Genomic DNA, 18309 nt, shown 5'->3' with positions numbered 1-18309 from the left:
GATGGGAGTAGTGACCTTATAAGAAGAGGAAGAGACACCAGAGCTTCCTCACTCTATCAAGTGAGGACGCAGCAAGAAGGTGTCCTGCAAGCCAGAAAAGGGCACTAGCCAATAACTGAATTTGCTGGCACTCTGATCTTGGACTTCCAGCCTCCAGAACTGTGAAAAATAATGTCTGTTGGTTAAGCCACCCGGCCTATGGTAGTTGTTATGGCAGCCCAAGCAGACTATGACAGCCACTTTGGAAGACAGTTTGGCAGTTTCTTACACAGCTAAATAAAGTCTTACCATACAACCCAGAAATCCCTCTCTTAAGGATTTACGTAAATGAGTTAAAAACATATGCCCATGCAAAAACCTGTATATAAATGTTTATACCAGCTTTATTCATAATTGCTAAAACTGGAAGCTACCTCAATAGGTAAATGGATAAACAAACTGTGATACCTCCATACAATTCAATATTATTCAGCAATAAAAGGAAATGAGCTGTCAAGCCACAAAAAGAGACCAAGGAACTTTTTTTAAAAGGCAGTCAGGCCCGGCCAGTGTAGCTCAGAGGTTGAGCATCGACCTAGGATCCAGGAGATCGATGTTCAATTCCCAATCAGGGCACATGCCTGGGTTTCAGGCTCAATACCCAGTGGAGGGCATGCAGGAAGCAGCCGATCAGTGACTCTCTCATCACTAATGTTTCTCTCTCTCTCTCTCCCTCTCCCTTCCTCTCTCTGAAATCAATAAAGATACACATTTTAAAAATAAATAAATAAAAAAGCAGTCAGTTCGAAAAGGCTTTATAATATATGATTTGAACTATATGCCATTCTGGAAAATGCACTCTTGCCAGAGGTTGGGGGTAGGAGGATGGGTTAATAGGGGTGAACATGAGATTTTTAGTGCTGTGAAACTATTATGTATGATTATGTAATGGTGGACACATGACACTATGCATCTGGCAAAACTCTTAGGACTATATAACACAAAGACTGAACCCTAATGGTAAACTATGGGCTTCAGTTAATAATAATGCATCAGTATTGGTTCATTAATTGTAATAAATGTACCAAACTAATGCAAATGTTAATAATAGGGGACCTGGGCCATGGAGGAGGGGAGGAGGAGAAGGGGAGGAGGGAGCATATGGGAACACTGTACTTTCTTTTTTAAAAATTTTTATTTATTGATTTTTTAGAGGGGTGGGGAGAGACAGACAGACAGACATCAATCTGTTGTTCCACTTATTTATGTATTTACTGGCTGTTTCTTGTATGTGCTCTGACAGCGGACCGAACCCACAACCTTAGCACATAGGGACAACTCTCTAAACAACTAAGCTACCTGGCCAGGGCACACTGTGCTTTCTAATAAATTTTTCTGTAAACCTAAAACTGCTCTAAGAAATAAAATATATTAATTTAAAAAATACATGCATTCAAAAAGACTTAACATACATATATTTAAGGTATTTTTATTTTCTTTGTTACATTTTCTACACTTTCTGGGTTTTTCTACAATAGGTGTTCATTGTTTTATATTTAAAAAATTATTTTAAAATAATTGTGCCAAATAGAATAACAATCTGATCCAGAAGAAATTAAATCAGGAAAACTGCGATCTCTGATCTTTGGACCATTGTTCTGCTAACACAATCTCTAATCCTTTCTTTTCTTGTCATATATTAATTAAAAATCATGCTATCCCAGTGTTGTTTTCTAGAAAGAACAAATGAGGACAGACTTTTAAAAGTTTTTTAAAGATAGCACAGAAGCTGCTGAAACTTACTAATGATGGGAAAAGATAACATGTTTCCTTTAACTTAAGAGGGAGCGAGGCCCAGAAAGGGCACCAATGAAACCTCTAGCCAACTAACAAAGGCTAAACTGATCACAAATTAGAAACACAAAGAGAGTTTTCTATTAAATCACAGGCTTTTTCAGTCCAAATGTAAGGCTATTTGGAGAAACAGCTTAAATTCAATCAAGTATGAGTCACAGGTTACCTGATACCTCTCTCCCGTGAGAAGGAACCTTTTCTATCTGAATGTATTTAATTTCTACTTCAGTGTAGATATTTTCAAGTTGACAACTGTAAGAATTTTCTGGTCAATATTGATACGAAGGCCATAATTTGATATGAGTGGAAGTGTAGCTTTTTCAATATCCTCTTTCTTTTATGGCAAACAGATACACTACATTTGCCCTATGTATAGGTCACTTACTCTTTGCTAATTGATGGAATTTTAAGGCTTAAAAGAAATCAGAGTGCTATATCAATCCCGTTTCCCTATTTATTGTCTCCAGATTGTTGTTAACAAAATAAAAACTCTTAAAATATTTATTAATTCAAAAAATATTAATACAATATTTATTGAAATGGCTTTCATGTAATAATATCTCATATCCATTAATAGGCCTGAACCTTTCCCTTAAGCCCATCTAAGTAGCTTGATCAGGTTCCAGGATAATAATGGGTGCTTTCTTTCATTCCAGCATACATGGCACAGAGATTGACTTCATACTGTACTTAAAAAAAAAAAATGGACTCGAGAGCAGGTGTCTCAGGCTAGATTCAGGACTGCATGAGTAAGCTTTCTGTTAAGGGGTGATAAGAAAACATTTAAAATTTTAATTGAAGAACACCGTGCACCAGAGGCAAATAGCATGCGATTTTTAAAAGTGCTAAATAAAGCCAGCTGTCAAAAAGGGCAGGCTCGCTGGTGGCTACAGCTATTCATCATGCGACAAAACACAAAAGCTCTCTATTTCTTGAAGTGTGTTTCATCCACATGGTGGACGGTCGCCTCTGCACATCATTTCCACACCCTGGGGTCAAGTTACCAGAGTGAAGAAAGAGTGACTTTTTGGCTATCGTGTTTTTGGGGTTTTTTTAATATGTTTTTATTGATTTCAGAGAAAGGAAGGGAGAGGGAGAGAAAGAGAAACATCAATGATGACAGAGTCATTGATGGGCTGCCTCCTGCACGCCCCCCACTGGGGATCGAGCCTGCAACCCGGGCATGTGCCCTGCCTGGAAATTGAACTTCAATCTCCTGGATCCTAGGTTGATGCTCAACCGCCGAGCCATGAATTATCTACAGTTACATGTCTTTTAATTAATTCTGGAGAAGGCTGACTGCATCATTCTTACTGTTCTTTACAATGGCCTCTGAGAGAAAATGAGTTCTTCCACTTAGTGCTGCTAGGGGAAAAATGTGTCTCTTTTTTGAATTGGAATATTGAGTTTGCAAAAAAGTGTTGTCCCACATTCCAATCACAAAAGAGACTGTAAAATGGCAAGTAAGGAAATAAAGAGTCTGAGCTTCTCCTTTCTCATTTCTGGTAGTCACCAACTTAAACACGGAGAGGAGAAAAGATAGGGGGAGGAGCAATGGCCTTTTTAAAAAAATTCACAAACTGAACAGTCCTTTTTTGTAAATATCTCTTACCTGTGGTCCCTGACACAAAATAGCATTTGATTAATTTAAACTAAACTAATTAAACATAAAAATGGATAGCAACATATTGTATTTTACTTAAAAAAGCAATAGCTTAAAAATGCTAGGGTGTCCTTGACAATAGATAATTTCATAAAATAAAGCTGTGGAATGATTTCTTTCCCTGTTATTTTTAAAGAATGACATGACCAGATAGAGGGTTCAGGCTATCATTTTTAGACACAATGCAAAGACTGCATTCAAACCTTCTCCAAATGATTCTTTTCCCACCTTTTCTTTAACCTGCTCAGCATACTCTAAAGACCCAGGCAATTCATTTACACAAGACAGAACTGCAAGGTGGTCTTTAAGAAATGGTGTGGCAAACGCATTAATTTACAGAAGTGTTCTCTTATGCATCTGTGGCCACTCCATTTTCACTCAATTACATAGATAATTCCATTACTAAAATAGAGAGGCATATGTATAAATAAATAGTCAAGGGCATATTACAGTTATTACAGTAAAACAAATATTATTAGTCTTTTTGTTGAACAACTAAAAATGACATCAAATATACCTTTTTTATGTAACATCATAGCCATTTTATATATAAAATCACAGAAACTAAAATTATCATTTATCATTAATGTATATTTCTTTTCAGGCTAAGAAAAAAGTCAGAAAAGAGATATCATTTAATTAAAAGGCAAATATTTAATTTAAATTAGATATCCACAGCAGACCAAGGAACAGTAATTTGGCCTCATATACATTAATTAGTTCAATAATTGCATATTATAATTAATGATATTAAAAAATAGCTAAAAGCTATTATCAGATTTTAGAAACTGTTATGAATATAAACATAACACTTATTACTCAAACAGTGGATGTTGGATGCACAAACTACAAAATTACGGAATTTTTATGTTTCCCCTGCTTTTATTTTTGGTGTTCAGAATATTGTTCAATTGACATGGAGTAACTTATCTTTTTTTGTTGTTGAGAAAATTCTTTCATATCCAACCCTTTTGATTAATTATTTAACTGTCACATTCTAAACTATCTTAGCAGAAAACGCATTTCCCAATGTAATTTAATACTTTCCTATGTATTTAATTTTAAAAGTACAAATCTTTCAGGGTAACATTCACTGTTTATATCCTTGCCGCTGTTTACAGTGAAGGTCTGAGTAAAAATAACTATGTCAATCCTATGTCATATTCCTCGATTCAATTAAAAAATTTCTTAACAAGCAATTCTATATTACCTTGACTACCTTTTGCTGATATCCTTCAAAAGCATGGTTGTATTTATTTACTATTTTTCCCAAATCACTGTTAATGTGTTACAAAATTACATGTTAAATTCCTATGAATAAGGAACCTATCATAAATATCGCAATTACTCGGAATGTAAGCGTTAGTTTACAATTTCACCTATTCAATGACAGTTAAGAATGAATATAAAACACAAGGTTTATTTAACTAAAGCACTACCATTTTCATACTTTTATAGTTAAAAAAATACTTGTACCTAAGCACCCTCTATCAGATCTGTTTTGGGGTCCCTTGAGAAATGCAAGCCTAATTAGCTGTGAGACTGTTTTTTTAGTGACTTTCTACCAAGGGATAACTGAGAAGCAGGTGGTTTAATGCTCTCTTCCACATAATTTAGGAAATCAGAGGTAGAAGAAAAAATAATGCCCAGGAGTTGTGACACCTTGGCACTACTCTACATTATATATGACAGGCACATAAGCATTTTTATCATCATCTGCCAAGTACTCTCAGTGTGTAGAATGCTATACCTAAGATTTCTGGTCATTTTACAACTTTTTCATGACCAGTTCAAATGCCATTTCTTCTTATTCTCCTGGCTGGAATGACTGTACCTCCCAATCCCTTGAGGTTCTTGTTTAAATCTTTATAACATCACTAACCATATTTTGCCTCATGAGATACAATTTTTAAATGATTGTGTTAATTTCCTATTTAGATTGGGAGCTTATTAATTTGAGGCAAACAAATTTAAAAAAATACTATTCACAAATTTACAATGGTTGAAACTATGTATATGTTCGGTAATTATTATTTTAGAGTGGGAGTCAGCAAGCTTGATTTGTAAAAAGTCATATAGCAAATATTTTAGGCTTTGAGGGCTATATAGTTTCCGTTACAACTATTCAACTCTGCCACTGTATTATGAAAGCAGCCACAGACAATAAGTTAACAAATGGACATGGCTGTGATCAAATAAAATTGCATTTATAAAAATAGGAGGTGGGCTGAGTTTCACTGAGGACCGCAGTTTGGCAGCCCCTTTATGAGAGCATACAATTTTACTTGTAACACGCTGCTAGAGAGATCTTTGTGGCTTTACCATACATCACCACCACCCCGGTGATAACATGGGCAATAAAAGTATCTTTTGACATATGATATGATGTGAAAAGTTTGATAAGCACTGCTCTAGAGAAACTAACACGGGCATGGAGACATACACAAAGACATTCATTATGTCACTGTTTATAATGTAAGAACTTGAAATAATTTAAATGTCCACCAATGAGGGAATACACAAATCGTGGCAAAAACGTATAACAGAATACAACACGGGAATGAGCTAAATATCCACTTATTCACACGTATAATACAAATAGGCACCTCTAAGATGGTCATTCATGGCAAGCATTAAGATAATCTTTCCTCTGAAACAGGTATCACACCACTTTTAAAATGTTTATTTCATATTCTTAAAAGGCTATCTAACCCTCTGAACTCAATCCAGGTACTAATTACTGGACATTTCCAAAGGATGCAGATGGATTGCCCTATAGATTCTAAAATCTCAATGTGGTGGCCCCATGGTCGGTATTGGAAATAACCTAGAAAAAAGGGACATACAGTACAATGTATACTTTTGCCAAACCTATTATTGGATATTCTGAACCACATGGATCAAGACTGGCCAGAGGTAGCAGCAGAAGCAGCTACCAACCCAGCCTACTCCCCAATTCCTGTCCTACTGTCCAATTTCAGGGGACACAGCAAGATGGGCAGTGACAGCAGAAAAAGGAAAATACTAGTGGTTTACCCTTTTATCAACTGCTCTTTCTACTATGCACTAAAATCTAGGCTAGTTTATTCCTAGGTGCAACCTAGACATACTATACTCTCCCAGAATAAAAATAGCTTCAAATTAAATACTTAGTAGCCAAAAACTAGAGAGGAGAGGAGCAAGCTACAGTGCTTCAATACTACATTTTGGGTTGCTTACCTAAACACAATCTCTTTTGGTCTGACACATGTCGTTCCATCTAGTTAATAGACCAGAGGGATGGTCAGTCAAAGGCCCTCTTCACTTTTATGTATTTCTAACATTTGGGCCCTTAGGATTTGCTCAAATCCATTACTAATGTTTTGAAAAAACTTCACTGAAGCCTATTCTCCACTTTTAGGCAAGTTACTTGGAGAGTAACATCTTGAGTATGTTCAGATTCCTAAGTATTAATTTTGACACAGCTCCCATGGAGTAGAACCTTCAAAGGAATTTACTCTTGTTTCTTAGTAGTACATGCATATTAAAGCTCCAAGACAGCATGTTTTATTCCAGTCCCCTTCCTCCTGCCCCAAATCATCATCCTATCGGCTTCGAGAACTAAAGAACTAACTAAAGACTAGCAGCTTTGTCAGGAGGGGTCAATGATGGCTCAAGTTAAGAAGGCAACCCAGTCCCCCAAACTAGGGAATTCATCAAGTTTCCTTGACAGGAGCATATTTCTGGGGCTTATCAGCCTAGACACCGGGATTTTACTGAGCAATCTAAGTAAAATCCAAGGGAAGTGGGGGCTGAGGAAGCTGGGGAGCTAAAGCTGGCTCCCCATGGGAGTGTGAGCAAAGGGGATGGTTATCTTCAGCTTGCTCCTCTATCATAATTTACCTCTTCTCTTCTCATTTACATTTCTGAATGAATCCCACACAAAAACCCTTCAGGTTCTTCCAAGTTTCATTAATGCTGGTTGTAAAGCCTGGCTGAAATCTCATGATCCAATTATGCGTTCATTGTTATTTTGCTCTGTTCCCATAAGCTAAAGTGGTGATTTAGGACATAGAAAGCACTGTCAAATGTATTATCACTTTGAATCCTCATAATAACTCTGTAAGGTACATAGAACATGTATTAAGAAAGTTTGTGTATTAAAAAAGTTAAAGTCACACAGCTAATAACTTTTGATTCAAACCAATGACAATGATCTGTTCTTCCCTACTGTGCCTTTCCTCATTCTTTAAAGGCCCAGCCTAGGCTCCCAAGAATGCCTTTGATTTCCAGAAACAGTTTTTCTATCCCCTGACGACCCACATAGTTTTATATTTCTCTTATGACACTTACCATAGCCCATCTTTGTTACATTTACAGGTCTATGGGTCTTAACATACTCTCAATGAAAGTTCCCGAAGGACAGAGACTGGGTCTTATTTACCTTTATAACCCCCATAACATCTAGAAACACTCAAATTTTACTTGATGACTAGTGCACTTCCTTGTTTATTTGGGCAATCCACCTTTTCAGAAACCTTATAACAAAATACATTATAAATATAAAATTATAAATATAAATGTGCACATTTGTATTTATACCTAAATATACAGTATTTGAGTAACAGTTGTACTTTTTTTTAATTCTCACCTGAGGATATGTTTTTAACTGATTTGAGGGGGAGAGGGAAGAGAGGGAAAGTGGGGGAGAGGGAGGGAAAGATGGGGGGAGGGTTGGGGGGCCCACAACTTTTTGGTGTACGGAATCACGCCCCAACCAAATGAGCCACCTGGCCAGTTGTACTTTTTAAAAAATAAAGTTGGGAACCAAACATAGGCAATGAAAATAAACCGTATGTGAAAATCATCTTAATACCTTTTAATCATTTTCCCTTGTGATTAGAGCCCTATAAAAGTGGATAGGAAGGGAGGTACTAAGTATCATGAGCTCTTTTTAAGAGCTAAACTGGGGTTCAGAAGCTATAACTGCTTAAGTCCCAAAAGCTAAAAACAACAAAACTAAGATCAGATATGGTAAAATTCATAGTCCAATATCCTTTCCTCTTCTCTCACATTACCTACACAGAGAAATCAAGATGTTATCAGCATAAGGAATCTAAAATATTATATGCACTTATTTCAAGTTTCTATTAATTAATCACCAAAGATTGAAAATATTACTATAAAAATACTACACAGAAGCATATCCATAGCTTATCCTAACTGGTATAGTATGCCTATAGATTCTCAGCCACTCTACCTATCTATCATCTATCTATCTATCTATCTATCTATCTATCTATCTATCTATCTATCATCTATCATCTATCTATCTATCTATCATCTATCTATATCTATCTATCTATCTATCTATCTATCTATCTATCTATCTATCATCTATCTATCTATGTATCTATCATCTATCTATCATCTATCTATCTATCTATCTATCTATCATCTATCTATCTATGTATCTATCATCTATCTATCATCTATCTATCATCTATCAATCATCTATCTATCTATCTATCTATCTATCTATCTATCTATCTATCTATCTATCTATCATCATCTATCCATCCACAATGCAATATTACTCAACCATGAGAAAGAAAGGAAATATTGCCATTTGTGAAAATATTGACAAACCTTGAGGGCATTATGCTAAGTGAAAGTCAGAAGAGAAAGATTAATACTGTATGATTTCACTTAAATATGGAAGCTAGAGGATAAGTTCTGGGAATGTACAACACGGTGACTATAATTAACAATACTGTATTATAAAAGTAAAGTTGCTAAGAGAGCAAATTTTAAAAATTCTCATTGTAAGAAAAAACTTGTAACAATGTTTTACGCCTCAAATGAATACAACGTTATATGTCAATTATGTCTCAATAAAACTGGGTAAAAATGTGATCAACTAAGTTAGAACACTAAATTACCTTCCTATTTTCTCTATATAAAACGAGAATGTGAAATTGTTGCCAATAGAGATTATCCAAATTCTAAAATGCATTAGAATTGTTTTAAGCACTTAATTTAAAAAAATATGTTGCCTTTTTTCTGGGTTGTATGAGTTTGTAGTTATTTGTCAGCTTTTAAAAATTTACCAAGAGTGAACTCTACAAAATATTTAAAATAAAATACATTTTTTAATTTTTAAAAAAGAGTTTAATGGTTCCTAAGATAACACCAAGAGCCAGCTGAAAGCAATCTGACTTTAAACTTTGTCCACTCTTGGAAGCAAAAACAAAACAAAGAGCACTGACTCTTGAATTAAAACCTGTTGGTCTTAGGGAGAAACAAAATCACAGAACCATCCAAAAGCAAATCCTGTAGGCGACATGTGTTTTCAAAACAAAAGATTAGTCTCTGAATATTCAAACTTTACCATGAACTACCTGTAGTTACCCCAGTGACTCCATATTCTCTTACCTCTCTTTTCTCATGTGTCCACTGACAGAAAATTCTTCTGCCACTTCTCTACCTGGCTGACTCCTATTAATCCTTTGGGTCTTATCTTAAAAATCACTTCTTCCAGGAGAATTCCTGATATATGTTAGATATGTGCTTGAGAGTAGTATCAACTTATATATCACAATATATTTTAATTGTTCACTCAGCTGTCTGCCTTTCCTCCTCTCCTGCTCCTGACAGGGCAGGGACTGTGCCTATCTTCTTCATGTAGCCCAGTATGGTGGCTGGCACATAGCAAGTTCTTTTCTAAAATTATTATTATTTGAAGGCTTCCTCCATATAAGGATGCCAAATAAAACTCTTTGAGCAAAAGCTCTTTGAAACGAGGTATGGACAGAAAGTAACCATCCAGTTTAGATAACTAAATACTATAGTGAACGGCAATCTCTCTAAACATGTGCTTAAATCAGGCACCTTGAGAGCATTAAATTTTATCACACTTACAAACACTGTTTCTTACTAGTCATTATTTTCATTTAAAAGAAAGTTTGCCAATTAGATTTATCAAATTAAGTAATTCAGTTTAATTTATTAAGTAATTCAGTTTAATTTATTACATATTTATTAAAACAGCAGGGAAAAGACGAGAAGGGAAATACAGTACAAAATAGCCAAAGTGGTTTAACTGCTAATCTGAATAAATGTTCATTTTTTAGAATGAAACAAACCAAAAAAAAAAAAAAATCACAGTAGAAAATAGTTTAAATGGTTGAGATTCTCTATCACTAAATCATCTATTCAAAAGTGTTTATATCAACTATAAAGGCATTTTGGAAGTTGGTCATCATACACAGCCTACAAGTCAACGTACTTTATTTGTTTTTTAAAAATATATCTTTATTGATTTCAGAGAGGTTTGGGAGAGAGAAACATCAATGATGAGAGTCATGGATTGGCTGCCTCCTGTACACCCCCTAGTAGGGATCGAACCTGCAACCCGGGCATGTGCCCTGACGGGGAATCGAACTGTGATCTCCTGGATCCTAGGTCGACGCTCAACCACTGAGCCATGCATGCCTGGCCAGGCAGTAGTCAACATAATTTAAACAAATTGAAAATTGTTGAAAGATATTCTAAACCATTAAATACCAAGATTCTCATTCTGAATTATCATAAGAAATCTATTTGGAAGAATTAGGTCCATTATATGTAATTAGTTTAGGTTTAAGAAATGTTTTGTGATATAGAAAATTAAACTGACCATGTTATCAGCAACTTTAGGACAGACATCAATAGATGATAGGAAAGATTATTGTAATTTTTAACTGGAAGCATAATGTTGAATATTTTTGCTTCACTTAACCAAATTATTACACAGGATATAGTTTCATATACAAATACAAAATAATAAAGAAGAAAAATAGAACTCAACCTACAACAAGGTATGATTGAGCTACTGAAATACTGAAATGATTAGGTGTGCATGCTAATTCCTGTATCGGTGACAGATTTGAACAGGAATCACTAAATTCCACCTGTAGGTACATCATGTCAAGTATGAATGAACAATAATAATTTCATGACAGTTGTGCCAAGGAAAATATCCCAAGATCCTCTGTACAGGTCAGAACAATAGTAGGTATAGTCGATTTATGGCTAACTAAAGGATTAATGTCAAAGACCTTATTAAATTTCATCCTGTTTTTCTAAATCTAGAAATAGGTTAGTTTCTCCAAAAGGTGCATACACAGATATTGCATATAAACAGAAACAGAAGTGGAAGGCAACCATACTTTGCTATGCTAAACATAAATCTCTTCTTTCTTTTGGACATAAGATTAGCATCTAAATTATTTTAGTTATGATGAGTTCTGGAAGCATATTGAAAAGAATCACTAGTTTAATTAATTAAATGTGTCCACAGGGCACAGTTTAATTGATGAGCATGAAGAAAAATATATGATTTTATACAATACCTGTAGTGATAAAGGAAAAATCTATTGAATTAAAATTATAATTCTGTGCTACCATGATCAAATAAGTTCTTTAATCAGGAACTGCAAATGACTAAGAAGAAAGTACTACTGACAACTTTTCAGTACTGGAAATTATATGGAAGGTTTAGAAAAAGTTACAGGATGGGGGAGGTAAAAGGGAAGAGATATTACAGTTAGTCATTTTATTTAGTTCCTAGACATTTAGGAGTTTCTTTGCCTCTAATCATTATTCTGCTAAGTAAGGTGCTTGGCAGGTGTTTACTGGGAAGCACCTAGACTGGCAGTAGGTACAAGTGAATGTACTAACCTGAGTTCTAATATTTACAAGCTGTATAAATCACTTAGTATCTATTAGGCCTAAATTCCACATAAATAAAGGATGAGTTCTATAACCTGTTTAATTGTAATATTAAGAAACTCAGAATGTTTCTAATCCAATCCATTCAAATCTTCATATCCTGTGCATACAAAATGTATAAGGATTAAAAATAAAACAAACCAAATAGTTAGTTGTAGCATATCGGTAGGGACAAACTATATACTAAATTTTGTAAGTCTAGTGAGGCCAACATTTCACTTTTCTATTAACTACTACCGAAAACGTTGCCTCTTCCTAGAAATAGCAAAACCTAAGAACCTTACCCTACTCTGGCTATATACTTCCACAATCAAGGAAGCTTGAAACAAACTAGGTCCACAGAATGAAAAAGTTAGCCTCAGTGAGCGGGACAGAGTTGCTTTTCCTGTCTTCCTAACCATAATACCTAATCTGTTTGCGCCCAATGTAAACTGCAGAGCAGGCCAATGGAAGGTGTAACCTCAAAACTAAAGCTCAGCTAGGTTCCAAATTAAGAGGTTCACTTTAAAATTTGAAATAAGTTACAAAGAAAAACATATGTTGACATATAGAATAAGGCTCCTAAATCATCCTAATAAAGACAAAACTCATATCACAAGGTAATACTTTAAATCTGTATAGGACCTTTTAAAGCATTTTATAAGTAGCTTTCCTGACCACTTCTGTGAAGTGTCAGGTATTGTCTGATATTTTCCAAAGGAGGCAAAAAGAAACAAAGGAACTAAAGTTACTTACTTAGCCAATGACACGGCTCCCTATTCCACACATCTAGTGTTCTATCTTGTAAAAAAAGATGGTCAACTCCAGGAGGAATCATATTAACTGAAATGCCTTTTGAAAAAAGTTTGACTTCCAGGAAGATGTGAGTGCAGAGATAGTCTATTGTCTTGCTTAGAATTTCACCTACTAACTTAGTTCAGTATTTTCCACAATGTAGGCACTCAATGTGTATCTGCTCAATGAATAAAGGCTATTAATGATAGCTAACAATTACTAGAGCTCATATATCAGGTGCTGTGCTAAGGACATTACACATATTTCATTTAATCCTACCAACAACACAAAGAGGTAAGTAAATTATTACTTCTCATTTTACTGATGAGGAAACTAAGGCCTAGGTTAAGTAACTTGCCCAAGATTACAAAATGAAAAAGCCAGCATTTTTAACAAACATAGCCCAATTTTAGACCTTGTTTAAAGATCATTATTGTAGAAAGAAAAATAGAGTTGCAATAAGAAACTATATATAAGTCTATTCCCTCTACCACCAGATCTTAGGAGAAATTTCTTGCTGATCTTTATATCTCTTATAGTGTTTAGTATAATACCTTAATCACATTATTTGTCATCAAATGTTTCCTGAATAAAATGTAAAATTGTATAAACAAATTAGGCTTCCTCGTCTTCAATTGTAAAATGGAGATAAAGGTGCCTCAGTGGTTCACAAAGTTTAGTCCCTGGGTCTGGCAACTTTGTCAGAAATGCACATTCTCAGGCCCCACCCAGAGCTACCGAATCAGAAACTAGTGTTTTAACAAGCCTTCCAGGTGATTCTCATGCATGCTAAAGTTTAAAAACCTCAGGCCTGCATTACTTACAAGATAGTTATGAGAATTAACTGAGGTCAATAATGTGGAAGCACCCCAAAAAGGGAAAGGTATATCATCATCATCATCATCAAAATAATAAATTACATTCTGTGAAAAAGCTTAGTGATTTTGCTAAATCCAGATGAAAATAAACATCAGAAATGAACTATATCATGAAACGCTTTTTAAATAAAATATTGTCCTAGATTTTTATCAGGATAATGTACAGCATTCATAGACACAGAGAAAAAGATGACTGTGAGCCATAAAGTTGTACAAGAAATCTGAAAATCTGGATATGTGGCAGTTCAACTCAGAGAATCTGACATGCTGCACAGGCTTCTTACCTGACCAGTGTCCAGTGGAGACGCCAGATCTGTCTGTGCAGGTCTCGCTTACAGGTCTAAACACAGTTTCCCATCCACCAGTAGCATAGCGCCAATTCTGAGATTCCAAGATAAGTGTTCGCTCCGTGCCATATGCAATCATGAAGCAATAGACCACATGATGGAGCTGACAGCCATAGCCACAGCCCTTGTTGATATTACACACTAGCTTTTTGGCTTTGCTGCAGTCCGTGGGATTCTGTCAGGGAGGAAGAGAAATAAAGGTGAAGATAAACTACACAGAGAAACTTCTCTTTATAGGCGACAAGTGCATAAATCATGTAAGCCAGGACTGATCCAGTGTATTTTTTAAAGCAAAGAATCCAGCTTTAAATATCAAATTCCAAAGACCATTGAAAATTTTGTGTGCCTACTTAGGGAGATGGCAGTGAAAAAGAACAGTTACTTGGGAAACATCACTAAACAAATGTGAAATTAAGCAGTTACATTGAAAAGAATACTCTTTTCACTTCTTTATCATGCAGAACATGCAAGTGTGATCATCTCTGAACTAAAGCTGCATACACTGAGATCTTTATGAAGGAAGTAAATTAGTTTGTCTGTTTCAGCTGCAATTCAGCATTCTGAGCTTACCTTCCCTGATGAAACTCAAATCATTTTAAAGGAATAATTACAATATACCTATTAATTCCATCTATCTCCAGAGTTCTAGATGTCACCAACAAAATCATTATGGAAGCAAAGCCACCAAGTAAAAGGATATCTGAGTTCAACAATTATAAAATAGCAATGATAGGACTTTAAAAAAAAACACCAATCTTGATAAATACTAGCAATTTTCACCATAAAATATAGAATATATTCTATATTAACTGTCTTAAGAATGTGGTATGTCACTTTTTAACCAGGAGATTCACTTTCCTGTTTGTATATTTGCTCTAAGATGAACAGAAAGTGAGCAAAACACTTAATACCATCTAACATTAGGTGCAATGGGCTTAGCTAATGTGAGAATTTCTTTTTTCCATTCTCACATATCAATTCTGCTCTAATTCATGTGAACTGCTACTAAATATCCCTAAGCATCTTAGTTCTTCAAATAAAATTTTGTTTTGACAAGGACTCCTTAGCCTGAGAAGTTTTTCAAGTTGTTTTGTCTGAAAGGGAAGAGAGAATGGATACCCTCAGGAACAAAATCTTTCCCACAAAGCAAGAAGCAAAGTACCTAGTTCTCAATTTATATGAGCCTTGAATAGAGCAGTCAACAAATCCCAAATCTGCCACTGTTTTCTAAGGATATTACCTGTTCTGTCAAGTAGAGATCCCTAGAAACAAAAGCTAGGACAGGGGGGCTGTAAAATGTTTCCGAAGGAAAAGCTGAGAAGGGAATAGGCAGGTTACTTCCAGAAGAGGTTATCTTTCACATTCCAATGTGCCACTGCAGACTGGCCTTTTTATATCAGAGAACCTAGATCAGTGATTTTTATCTTTTTCATCTCATGGCACACATAAACTAATTACTAAAATTCTGCAGCACACCAAAAAATATATATTTTTTGCTGATCTGACCAAAAAAATAGGTATGATTTTGATTCATTCACACCAACGGCTGTTGTTGTGTTGGCTGTTGTCACTTTATTTGACAAACTATTTGGGATATAAAACTGAAAATCATGGACATAGACAACAATGTGGTAGTTACCAGAGGGAAAGGGGTGGGGGTGTGGGGGTGGGACTAATATATGGCGACGGAAGATGGTTTGACTTTGGGTGGTGGGCACCCAGTGCAATACACAGATTTTGTATCATGGAAATATACACTTGAAACCTATATGATCCTATTTACCAATGTCACTGTAATAAATTTAATTTTTTAAAAATCTAAGAGAAAAGAGGTCAGTGCCCCTGGCTAAATAGTCAGGTATTGCATGTTTTAAAAATTCTTGTGGCACACGGGTTGAAAACCGCTGAAGTATGCCAGCAACAGCCTTCCAAAGAGTTAGAGGCCTATGAACCCAACAGAGCCCCAATAAAATTCAGCAAAAATTGATGAATCCTATTTCTCCAATAAAGTTCTAGAGTTGCTGATTCTTTTCACTTAAGACTCTGAACTCATGGCAGACTCCTATGGCATTCCCATTCCAGTTGTTACAGACACAGAAGATTTGAGAGGGACAGAGGGGTGTGATATTATGTGTACAGGGAGACCAATATAATTTACTTTCTGTACAATATTATACAAGGACCCTGGGAATAAACAACTAACCCAAAGCTTTATTATTAACTCAACAGTTTATCAAGAAAGCAAATAAATATTATAGAACTGTACACCTGAAACCTATATAATTTTACTAACCAATGTCATCCCAATAAATTCAATTAAAAAAAGAAAGCAAATAAAGAACAATGTCATTTGTCAGATTTTTCATGTTTTGGGTAAGAAATACAGCACTTTAATATCTCTAAAATCCATATTAATGAAAAAGAAAATGTCCTTCATAGTTTTTAATAAACTTTTTTTCTTTTAGAACAGTTTATGGGTGTACAAAATTACTGTAAAGATAGTACAGAGATCCTATATACCTCAAACTCAGTTTTCCCTATCATTGTACCTTACATTAGCTTTCTTTTTTTTAAAAAAAAAAGAGTCAGGGAACATATAATAAAAACATTTGACCTTTAGTTTTAAAACTACAGATTTATTTAAAAGAAGACTCACTTATACATTGGAGAAAAACATATCTACTGTGTTTCTTAAGAGAAGAGTTTAATTAGAACTCAATGCTTCAAGCACAGAACTAAGGCTAAGAAAAAGAAGAGGGCAATTTATGAAATAAAGCTTAACTCACAAGTCTTAGTGTGCCTCATATCAAGCTGAGGAGAGAATATGTTACGTCTTTCTGTTATGTCATAGGTAACATGGAGAAAGGGAAAAAAGTGCATTATGTTTGGTTCTGGAGTGAGAAAGGTCTACATACACAAGGTAACCAGTGGAGGACACCAAGGCAGAGAGTGATCAGACAAGAGAAAATGAATGACTGTTTGGAATAATGATAAATAAAACATTGAAAGAGCTCAGAGCCACAGCCCAATTTTTTTTAACCAAAATAATTCTTTAAATCTAGAAAATTCAAAGGATCTTTTCCATAAAAGATTAAAAACAAAGCAGAGAAAAAATGAGAAATAGAAAAAATATGTGTGTTCCTACCACAAGATTAGGCTCACCAGAACAAATATCTACAAAAAACAAGCAGGTGTTTACAAAGTTAACAAGGCAACAACTCTGAGATGGACAGGAATTTATTCTGATGGAAAGAAATCTTATAGGGAAAGGAATCCTGTATTGGAGCTAAGCCTTTGCTATTCATCACTGTTACAAAATAACAACAAATAAAAAGAGATTTATGGGAGTCTAAATGGGAAATAGATCCATTGTTTTATATACATGTATATAAAATCTTCAAATTTCTTACCAGATAGCCTTTGTCAATTGCCACTGATTCTGGTTTTACACTTTCCTGTTGATGTCTGCCAAAGGCTTGAAAGTATGTCTTATTCATAAGCAAGAAAATATAGAAGGAGTGATGGAAGGAGGCGGTGAACACACAATACAATATACAGATGATGTATAACAGAATTATAAAACCTATATAATTTTATTAACCAATGTCATCCCAATAAATTCAATAAAAAAAGAAAAAAGAATATATAGAAGGGCCTCATTACTAAAAGAAGCTTTAATTATGCTAACACTTTAACAGGGTAGCTATTTTTGATAAAATTTGTTTTTATTTCTAGTGTGCCTAATGCATTCCCTTTTACATTTCGCTACTAGTTATGCAAGAATGCAGGCATATTGTTTTGTTCTATGTTGTGATTCTTTTGATCTTTCCTCTGTCTCCTTTTAAGGCACTCTCTCCTCTCTCCCTCTCTCTCTCTCTCTCTCTCTCCCTCTTTCTCTCTCTCTCTCTCTCTCTCTCTCTCTCTCTCTCTCTCACACACACACACACACACACACAAACATGCAATTGCTGTGTTTGCAGATTACAATACACTCCCAGCAAAAGGAGGCTCACTAGAAAGTAATTATTTGGGGGTGAAAGACTAGGAAAATATAAATTGAAAA

General features: G+C 35.0%; 1 protein-coding gene across 6 annotated transcripts in view; it reads right to left on the bottom strand.

Moving 5' to 3' along the window:
- FUT8 (fucosyltransferase 8) overlaps positions 1–18309 on the bottom strand; it is a 180975-nt gene that overhangs the window by 28361 nt on the left and 134305 nt on the right. For all 6 annotated transcript variants that reach the window (XM_081152061.1, XM_081152058.1, XM_081152059.1 and 3 more), the window contains one exon: positions 14184–14421. In XM_081152061.1, the coding sequence (XP_081008187.1) occupies positions 14184–14421 (238 nt within the window). The remainder of the gene's footprint in view (positions 1–14183; positions 14422–18309) is intronic.

This window comes from Miniopterus schreibersii, assembly GCF_964146895.1.
Source record: "Miniopterus schreibersii genome assembly, chromosome: 1".
NCBI lineage: Eukaryota > Metazoa > Chordata > Mammalia > Chiroptera > Miniopteridae > Miniopterus > Miniopterus schreibersii.
This window is presented reverse-complemented; position numbering and strand designations above follow the sequence as displayed.